Below are 11,267 nucleotides of genomic sequence, written 5' to 3' on the forward strand. Positions count from 1 at the left end.
AATGAAACAGATCCTCTTAAGTATAATTTTCCCTCCAATATGAAGACAATGACAAAAGATTGTTTATGTACCATCAATCTTTTCTAAAATTTTAATTGGCATTCTTGACAATTTTTGGCTTTTTTTTAAGATTTGAATTTTCCAGTATAATTAACTGAAGTTTTGGCAATTGCAATTGTCCCTCCTAATTTCTCTAGGGAACATAAGATATTTTATTGCCCTACTTCTAGGCAAGATGAACAACAATGTCTTTTAGTTGTACAAAATTGTAAATGTTATAAAACATCAGTGCTTCAAGATGAAAATGGGAAGGTGGCTAAATGGGCACATTGATCTAGCAAGGTTGGGAGGATGTTAAGTGTTGGGATAAGGCAGTTGAAGATTTTTATCAATGTTGCAGCAGGAAAAAGAAAGATTGAAATTTATATGGAGCAACTTTTGGTCTTTGATTGGAACACGTGATTTTCAAATGTATATAGGCTTTTGTTGGCATCAAGTAGCACCACCATTTTAAAATTCTGCTTATTGTTTTCAAAGCTTGGAATTGCTTTGCCTCTCTCGACCTCTGTAATTTCTTCTAGCCCTTCCAAGGTATTTGCAGCTCCTCTATTTCCAACTTGAACATCCCCCATTTGATCACTACTGCCAGTTGTGCCTCCAGCTGCCTGAGTTCATGTCTTCACTCCTTAAACCTCACCACTTTACTTGCCTGCTTTTTTAAGGTGCTCAAATTACTTGACGTAATGGGCGAGATTTTCATGGTATCATCCAAGTTGACAGGGCCACATTCCTACCTCCATTCCTAATGCTCCCAGTTTTCATAAGCAAGGGAGAAATGAATGGACAGTGAGCCTATGCTCGAAAATTTTGATCTGTCTGGTACATTCCTAGCAACTCATAGCTCATACACACCAGTTTTCATGGAGAGCCCACCCTGTCAATAGCACCTTTTTAAAGAGGTGTGAAACATAGCTTTGATTGCAAGAATCTTCTTACCTGTGTCACCCACCAATTCGTAATGGCCCCTCATACTCTCCACAGCATTTGAACTGCTTCCACATCCATTCAACAAATATTTCTGTTATCTTTCATGCAACAAGTGTTGCTGGCAAAGACAATGTTTGTTGCCTGACCCTAATTGACCTTGTACTGAGTGGCCATTTCAAAGTTGTAAGGACTGATTATATTGGGGACTGAAATATGAAAAAGCCATTTTAAGAACAGAATTTGAAAGGGTGGATCAGTTTTAAAAGAAAGTAATCTGATACCTGTGGCAGGCATTGTAAACAACTGTTTGAACAAGCAGTAATTGGAATTTCAGGTTGTCAGTGATGTGGAGCTGAGGGTGTGTCCTATTGCAGTTCTTGTTGCAACCTGAGGGAGATAAATCTTCTTCCAGCCCAGAAATTGCCTGTTATCTGCTCAAAGACTCAGTTTAAACCTGAAGTAAACCACTTGCTTTTTGTGACTTTTGAAATTATTAAATAAGCCCCATTTTGCAAGTGTACCTGTTGTTTACAAACTTGGCCAACAAGAGTACTGCCTAGCTAAAGAAGGATCATCGCAACATCGGAACCAGGAAGCAAAGACCACTGAATTCATTTTCCAGTTTTTCTATTTTCCCTATTTGTGTGTCTGTGCAAAAAAGTATTTAGAAAGGTAATAGGGTTTTAAATAGTAGTGTTGTGTGGTAATGGTTTGGATCTGTATACTGTAAATAATTATTTGGGGACATTTTCTGGAAGAATAGTTGGGCTTGATATACAGCACGCTACCCCAGTGAGTCATAACGCAGTTCAATGTTACCAATAATTACAATGAGTAGGCCAGACTTCATAGAGATGATATATTTCCTTCCCTAAAGTTTGTCATCTTACATTGAGCCATTCTCTGATTTATTTCTCAGGACACAACCTGTGTGGTTTAAATTTAAGTAATATTTGCCAGACAGGAAACAAAGAATAGGAATAAATGGATCTTTCTTTCAAGTGGCAGGTGGAGATAAGTGGGCTACGGTGGGGATCAGTGCTTGGACCCCAACTACTCTCGATACGTTATTGATTTTTAGATGAGAGAATTGATGGTTACATCTCCATGTTTGCAGATGATACAAGACGGGTGGAAGCATGCACAGATGCTTCAGTGTGATTTGGACAAGTTGAATGGGCAGTTTCATGACCGATGAAGCGTAATGTAAATAAATATAAGGTTATCCACTTTGGTAGCAAGGACAGGAAGACCGATTATTATCTAAACAACAACAGACTTGGAAAGGGAAATTGCAACAAGACCTGGATGCCCTTGTACACCAGACTGAAAATAAGCATGCAGATGAGCAGGTGGTAAAGAAGGCAAAATGTAATTTGACTTTTATAGCAAGAGGTTTTGAGTACAGGAGGAGGAAGATCATGCAATACCTGAACAGGGCCTTGGTAAGACTACTGCTGGAGTATTGTATGCAAGTTTGGTCATCTTTATCTGAGAAGGGATACCAAAGGTTTATCAGATCTGGGATTGCAGGTCTGTAGTATGAAGAGAGGCTGGATCAGTTAGGAATTATTTTTACTTGAATTTAAAAGAATGGAGAGGAGGAAAATCTCCTAGGGAAATCTATAAAATTCTAACAGGAGTAGATGGGGTAAAAGCAAGAAGAATGTTCCCGATGGTCAGGAATCCATGACCATGGGTTATACTCTAAGGATATGGGGTAGGTTATTTAGAACTGATGTGAAATCTCTTCACCTGGAGAATGTTGAGCCTAGAATTATCTGCCACAGAAAGTGATTGAGGTCAAAACATTTAATACAGAGCAACCCCCGTATCCGTGGAATCGTTTTCCTTGGCCTGAACATATTATAAGGAACTTTCTGGAACCAGGGGGCTGCTGGGAAGGTAAGTTTCCCATTTAAATGAATGGGTTTGCTCCAATGTGCGGTTTCGGGCTTCCGCAGTAGGTCTTGGAACATATCCCCCGCGGGTACGGGGGTGTCTACTGTATTTTTCACGAGAATTATCCCAGGAATGAAAGGCTTAACCCATGTGAGGAATGTTTGAGGACTCTGGGTCTATACTCGATAGAGTTTAGAAGGATGAGGTGGGGATCTGATTGAAACTTACAAAATTCTGAATGGCCTGGACAGGGTTCATGTTGAGAAGATGTTTCCGTTGGCAGGAGAGAAGAGGACGTGAGGGCATAGCCTTAAAGTGAAGACTCTTTAGAACAGAGATAAGGAGAAATCTCTTCAGTCAGAGAATAGTGAATCTGTGGAATTCATTACCACAGATGGGTGTAGAGGCCAGGCCATTGTGTATTTAAAACAGAGATAAGTTCTGGACTGCCAAGGGGATCAAGGGTTATGAGGAAAAAGCAAAAAAATGGGGTTGAAAAACCTATCAGCCATGATTGAATGGTAGAGTAGACACGATGGGCTGAATGGCCTAATTTCTACTCCCATGTCTTATGGTCCATGTAGGGGAGTTATATAGTTGATTTTAATCCCAACTGAGATTTAATTTGCTATAACAGACTTTTTCTTTTGTGTTGATATTATGGTTGGAAAAGATAATTATTTGAAGGAAGCAGGGTTGCAACTCTTTATAGAATAATTTTGACTACTAGATGGCCCCCATTGACATATGATTGGATGACAAATACGTTCAGATGGTATTATTCTTGAAAAGAAGTATCAAAGTTACCTTGTATGCTAATTTAAGAATTATACTTATGGCTTAAGTGCAGGATACAAGAAAGTATTAACATGCTATTACACTGAACATTGTTCACACAACAATCTAAATGTTTTAGGCTGTGGATTTATTCGTTCCATACTCCTGGAAGAGCTGTGCATAGTGCATGGGTCTTGTGATTCTCTTGAGCAAGAAAACGTGGGTTCAAAGTCCCACCTTCTCCTGAAATGTGTAGTGATGCTTCTGAACAGGTCGTTATAGGAGATATCTGGATCAGTAACTCACATCTACAAAGTAAGTTCCTTCCCCAGTTAGGTTTAAACTTCATGAGAAAATCAGGAGGGTTACTTTTTCCCAAACCAAGCACAAAGTATTTCAAGACATCATATTTCTTGAATAATGATTTTTTTTATTTCTGTAGATTGAGAATGACTGCTAGATTCTTTAAATGCTCGTGAAAAACATTTTTTTTACAAAGTTATTCCATGTTCTCTCATCTGAGCCCTGGACACGCTTGTCTTGAGTTACATCTTCAAATGCTTCCTCATTGAAGGTCCAAAGTGTTCTGCTCACTGACTTCATTTTGGCTTCATTTAAAATTTCTTAGATGTGAGATAAGACTCTCTACTACCCATGCTCCAATATTTACACTTGGGCAATAAATGGCAAATAACATTCTCAGATTTTAGGCAATGAATGCTTCCAATATGAAAGCGCCTAATCACCTCTCCTTAGATCATGGCTGATCTGATATCCTGAACTCCCACTTGCCTTTCTATTCTGAATACCCTTTTGATTCCCTTTTATTTCAGCCTTGAAAATAACTAATTACCCAGCTGTGACAAACTTCTGGGGGTACTTATTACCATCTGAGAAGAAATTCCTCCTTATGTCTGTCTTAGATTTGTGAACTCTTTTTCTAAATTATTCCCTCTGGCGCTAGATTATACCACAAGGGGAAACAACTTTTGTGCATGTACACTGTCAACTATTCTAAGACTTTGAAATGTTTCAATAAGGTCACCTCATTCTTCTAAGTTCCAAGGAGTACAGGGTTGAAACTTTATTGCTGGAACAGCACAGCAGGTCAGGCAGCATCCAGGGAACAGGAGATTCGACGTTTCGGGCACAGGCCCTTCCCTGGATGCTGCCTGACCTGCTGTGCTGTTCCAGCAATAAAGTTTCAACTTTGATCTCCAGCATCTGCAGACCTCACTTTCTCCCCAAGGAGTACAGGTCCAACCAACTCAACCTTTCCTCATAAGACTTGCCCTTTTATACCTAGTATTAGCCTAGTAAATCTTCGCTAGACTTCCTCCGATGCCATTATATTCTTTCTTTAGATAAGGATCCCAAAACTGTTCACAGTAATTCAGCTGTGGTCTGACTAGTACCTTTTATTATTTTAGTTAAGCCTCCCTAATTTTATACTCCATTCCCTTTGAAATAAAGGTGAGCATTCCAAATGCCTTCCCTATTACATTACTGAACTCAGATTCTAGCTTTTTGTGATTCATGCAGAAGAACTCTCAAATTCCCGTGCTTTTTTTAAAATAGTTTTTCTGTATTTAAATAATATTCAGCTCCTCTGTTCATCCTGCCGATGTGCATGACCTCACAGTTTCCCATATTAAATTCCATGTTTTAACCCACTCACTTCACCTATTTATATCCCATTACACACTCCTGCCTCATCGCCACCATTTTTCCGACCTGCTTTTATGTCATCCACAAACTCAGTGACAATACATAAATTTTCCTCATCCAAGTCATTAGCAAACATTGTAAATAATTGTGGTCCAAATGCTGATCCCTGTGATAGTTCAAGTTACCATTCAACTGCATGCCCCCTCCCCCATCCCAAGTCTTTGTCTCCAATTAGTTAAGAATCTATCAATACTAGTACTATCTCCAACATCATAGGCTCTTATCATATTAAGAATCCTAATGTGGGGTATCTTATCCAGTGCCTTCTGAAAATCAGAAAATCCAATATATTGAACCCCTTGTTTCTCCTTTATCTATCTTTCTTATTACCTCTGAGAATTCAATTAAATTTGATGGGTAGATTTGCCTTTCATGAAGCCATGTTTCATGACTCTGCTGATTACATGTATTTCTTAATGTTATAATAGTCTCAAATATTTTCCCAGTAAGCTAACTGACCTACCTGTTTCTTGCCTCCTTTTTCTTTTTCAACAAAGTTGTTACATTGACAATTTTCTAACTTCTGGGAGTTTTCCAGAATCTAAGGATTCCTGGAAGATTACTAATAGTGTACCCACTATCTCTGTAGCTACTTGCTTTAATATCGGAGGGAGTTAGATGTTGGTGTTGAAAGTAGTTTAACAGCAAAGACAGTTGAGGAACAATGACTGCTGTTTTAGAAAACGGTTCATGGCCCACAGCAATGATATATTCCAGTGAGGAAGATGAATTCTCAGAAGGGAATAAACCAACCATGGTTAGCCAAAGAAATTAAGGATTTCAAATTGAAATAAAAAGCATACAATAATTATTGGCACACTGCAAGCCAGAGGATTATGAAAGTTTTAAAAACCATGACAAAAAAAAGATAAATTTTGAAGGTAAACTTGCAATTCTTGTCAAGCTTGACAGCAAGGACTTGTTTAAATGCATAAAAAAAGAAAGAGAAAACCAAAGTGAACATTGAGAATGAGGTTTGGGAAATAATATTGCAGAAATATAAGAGCCAGAGGAATTGAATCAGTCTTCACCACAAAAAACACCAATAACATTCCAAAAATTTCTAATTTATAAAAGGGGCAAAAAGAGAAAAGAAAATATATACTACTGCTATCACTGGAGGAAACTTATTAGAGAAACTAATGGGATTAAAGATCGATAAATTCCTTACCAATGGGATGTATTATAGGATGTTAAAGGAAGTAGCTTCAGAGATGATGGATGACAATGACTGGATCCCATTCAACCCTCTCCTAAGTTCTTCCCTAGCTCTGAGGAAATGTCCTTAACACTGGAACCTGGCAGGCAACACCGCCTTATGGAAGCCTGCTCACAGCTACAGGGAACACTATCCCTAATTGTAATACTCCCTACCAGAAAAAGCATTCCTAATTCAGCTCCTCACTTGAATGTACCCCCTCTATCAAGGTACTGTGTTCATCCTTTCTGCAGTCCCCATTCGTGTCCTCACAGCTTGCAAAAACCTCAACTTTGGACAATTGCAGAGGGCAAGGCTTCTCAATATTAACCTCAGGTCCTCCTATCTGCTTCACCTGCAGTCACACTGACTTGTTCCTGATCACAGACCACTTTTGAATTACCAAATTTGAGTGGTATGACTGCCCTCTGGAGTAAAATAACCAGGTAATTGTCCCCTTCCCTCGTGTCGTAATGTCTGCAGTTCAGACTTCAGCTCCTCAATTCAGATCCAAAGTTTCTTGAGCTATGAACATTTACTATAGATGTGTTCACTCTGGATCACATTGGTATCCAGCATACCACCTGTCATGCCATCATTACCATTTTGATTTAACTTAATTATTTAGGATTCCCTGCTCTTTAAGGTGAATTGTAACGATAGTTTGTTTTTATTAGCTAAAAAGAAAATTCAGACTTATAATTTGACAGTTCTTTGTCAGAAAAGAAGAAAAACATAGGAAACCTAAAGATCTTACTTTTAAAAACTAGATGTATTCACCAATGTACTGTGATTTGTAGTATCACTCCACTGTTGATCTCAATGCAGGTCGACCTGCTAATCTACACCTTTTATCCTCTCCCACTCACCTCTTACTCTGGAGAGTTTGCTTCTTGCAGTAAACCTTAGTTAAAGCACTTCTGTCAGCCTTTGCACCAAGTTGCCACTTGGAACCAAATTTCCAGTAGTATAATCAGTCACTCATTTGTCCTTCGTCTTATTCTGCTGTAGCCTTGTTCATAGTCTTGACTGTGAGATCCTTACTATTTCCTCCTTTTTCTTCTATTACATAGCCCAAATAATACTCGATCAAGAAGCCAAGAATGGCTAATAAACCAGGAATTCATATTTACTTTATCTTAATTTCTGTCTGTGATTCATTGTCAAGAACGTGAAAGGGATTCCTCTTTCAAAACCTTTGTTTCATTCAGTCACATTTAAATTACAGACCTGGCAATCTTTTTGTGCTACCTGCACTACTAATAGTGTGTTAGCTTTGTATTTGTTAAGAAATGTTTAGTATTTTCATCAACTGACTATATTGCTGATTTGTTTTTACAGAAAACTGCAAGGCAGCATGGCAAGACTCCTTTCAGACCTTAGCATAGATTGCATGAAAACCAAACCCACATCCAGACTCACCAGAAACCTTCTACATGAATATGAGAAACAACTAGAGGATGTTCCAGGTTTGAGTTCTGTAACAGCTTATCTTAAAAATCTGGATAATAATGCTGAATACAACACTCGAGCTTTATCATCTGATAAAGTTCCTGAATCTGAACCTTTGACCATGCGAGATCCCCCTTACTTAATATCTGCAACCACAGGAACATGCCAAAATAATGTCCTGTCAGCAAAGTCTTCACCCACAAGCTTTTGCAGGTTCAGTGCACAGACTGAATGCCATATTAGTAGAGGAAGTGGGGACTCTACGCTGGATGAAACCACATACATTCCACTAGCTGGCAATGCCACCAAGCAAGAAAATGAATCAGTTGAAAGGAGGAATTGTATACCATTACATTTGAACAGTGGATCAAAGAAGTTGTACTATGACAGTGGAAGTTCATGTAATGGAATGGAAGTAGTGCCATGTATCCTGGATGATTTACAAAAACCAGAAAAGCCTTTTCCAGAAGAAATACCTGTTACTCACAACTTAAAGGAGAAGACCCTGGTAAACAACTGTACATCAAGAATGGCAGAGGCAGGAAATAAGCAGATTCAGTTGACACATTTAGACCTAAATAGTATTGATTCTCCACACAATATTACAGATCTTCCAAAATCTAATTTAAATTCATGTACACCTCATCCAGATCAGAGAAACAGGACAGTATTGTATAAAGACAAGTTTTCAGCAGTAGATTCAAGTTTGTCTAGTATTGATTATAAATCTGTAAAATCAGGTTGGAGTATGTCATCTATTTCTTCATTTAATTCTCGTGACGAACAAGACTTCAAGAATAGTTTAGCAGCCCTAGATGCCAACATTGCAAGACTACAAAAGAGCTTGCAGGTGGACCTTGAGATAAATCGATCTCAAAATATTCAATGATAAGTGACTTTTATCTGTAGATTGTATGTTCTTTGATTTTTTAACATGATATGATTAGATTTAATTGAACATTATTTTTAATACTGTGCACTGAATTTTATATTTAGGTAAGTTTTTTTTCTTGTTTTTTAATCACGGATTTCTTTTTCTCTTGTTCGATTTTAATTTCAGAAAATAGACTCTGGTGCTTCTTTACTAGTTTGTTTTCAGTCTAGAACCAAATGAAACTTCATTTGGGTGAAATTCTTTCAATTTGTACTTGCACTTCATGAATTATAAAGATCAGGTCTCTTTAAGAGGAAATTACATTTTGTACAGATTTGTTTTTGACTCCATGTGTTTACAGACCTTAGTCACTTCCCCAAGAAGCATGTGATTCAGCTGGCCTGCCCTGGAAGAGGCAGATTAAAACTAAGGTTAAAAAATTTGGTTTAAAACAAATGGGAAAACATTTTTTTCTCTGAGAGTTAAGAGTGTTTGGAATTGTTCTCTTTAAAAGACAATGCAGAATATTTAAATATTTTTAAGGCAGCAGTAGGTAGCTTATTGATTACCTTGGGTATAAAAGATTATTAGTATATTCAGGAATGTAGAATTGAAATCAAAATCAGATCAGCCATGATCATATTGAATGTCAGAGCAGGCTCAAAGGGCCAAGTTGGCCTACTCTTGATCCTGATTCAGGCCTCTTGCTGACTTTTCAGTTGATTTGATGAGACCTCCAATAGTTCAACAATATTCCACTCAAGCTTTCCACCTTCTTTAAGGCACAAGTCCAGATGCAGCTGAAATCAACAAGATGCTATTTTCCTGAATCCTAGCTTAAAGTCCTATGCCTTATAAATCTGGGCAGCCTTAATCCAGGTTCTAATGGAGATAAAGCCAAAGTTGATCCTAACCACCATTTTGGAGCTAGTTTGTTGTTGTATAGTCATGCATCTTGACTCCCAATGCTTCTCATCCACCAGCAGCAATTCTGTACAGGAGATTGTACAGTGGTTAGCACTGCTGCCTCACAGTGCCGGAGACCCGGGTTCAATTCCTGCCTCAGGCGACTGACTGTGTGGAGTTTGCATGTTCTCCCCGTGTCTGCATGGGTTTCCTCCGGGTGCACCGATTTCCTCCCATAGTCCAAAGATGTGCAGGTCAGGTGAATTGGCCATGCTAAATTGCCCATAGTGTTAGGTAAGGGGTAAATGTAGGGGTATGGGTGGGTTGCGCTTTAGCGGGTCGGTGTGGACTTGTTGGGCCGAAGGGCCTGTTTCCACACTGTAATGTAATCTAAATTACAAACAATAAAAACTAATTTTAAAACATCAAATCTGGTAATTTATGTGACTACTGAAAGCGATCAAAACAATTTCCAGGTTAAGATTATAGCCCTGAGGTACATCACCCAATCTTCCCCATCATTTTTATGCTTTGATATTTGTTTAATTTGTGAGCTCATCTCAGTTCCTTTTTGAATCTTAATAGATGAGCTGAACAGTTTGCAAAAGTCATTGTCCTTTGAGGGAGATGAAAGTAAAACCTCCCCACATATACCCTTGTTCTGTGTTTGCATAGCTAATATATGTTCCGTCATTCTCTCTCTTTATCCATCTTACTCTACCTCCATATGTATATATTGTATATTTCTCTCTCTAGGCATCAGTATCTTAATTGCTTTGTCTAATCCTATAATTATTTCAAATGATTCAGCCAAATCTCCCTGATGTCAAGTCAAAACAAAATACTGCAGCTGCTGGAACCTGGAATAAGAACAGAAAATCTCAGGCATTTGTAGAGAGAGAAATGGAGTTAATGTTTCAAGTCTGATATGATTTCTTTAGAACTGAAAGGGTCTGGAATATTGTGATTTTTATGGGGACAGAAGGGCAAGAGGAATGCGTGGAAGAGGTGACAAGGGTGTCCAAAGCAAAAGACAAAGGGAGTGCTAATGGTTGTACACGACAGAGATGTAAAATGGGTGTAAATGATAGCTGTGGAAATGAGAAAATGGCTTCTCCCCTTCCCTATCAGCGTTCCAAAAAGACTACTCCCTCAGTGACTCCCTCGTCAGGTCCACACCCCCACCAACCCAACTTCCACTCCTGGCACCTTCCCCTGCAACTGCAAGAAATGCAAAACTTGCGCCCACACCTCCCCCTTACTTGCCTCCAAGGCCCCAAGGGATCCTTCCATATCTGCCACAAATTCACCTGCACCTCCACACACATCATTTACTGCATCCGCTGCACCCGGTGTGGCCTCCTCTATATTGGGGAGACAGGCCATCTACTTGCGGAACGCTTCAGAGAACACCTCTGGGACACCCGGACCAACCAACCCAAC

General features: G+C 38.8%; 1 protein-coding gene across 1 annotated transcript in view; it reads left to right on the top strand.

The window, feature by feature from the left end:
* Nucleotides 1–10,776, top strand: part of ccdc14 (coiled-coil domain containing 14) — a 50,731-nt gene extending 39,955 nt beyond the window's left edge. Inside the window, exon 13 of the mRNA XM_043693742.2 lies at nt 7,934–10,776. Coding sequence (XP_043549677.1) covers nt 7,934–8,933 — 1,000 coding nt within the window. The 3' untranslated portion in view covers nt 8,934–10,776. The remainder of the gene's footprint in view (nt 1–7,933) is intronic.
* The last annotated feature ends 491 nt before the right edge of the window (nt 10,777–11,267 follow it).

Source organism: Chiloscyllium plagiosum, unplaced genomic scaffold (genome assembly GCF_037043375.1).
Source record: "Chiloscyllium plagiosum isolate Xiang-an unplaced genomic scaffold, Cpla_swu_hap1 HiC_scaffold_7, whole genome shotgun sequence".
Lineage (NCBI taxonomy): Eukaryota > Metazoa > Chordata > Chondrichthyes > Orectolobiformes > Hemiscylliidae > Chiloscyllium > Chiloscyllium plagiosum.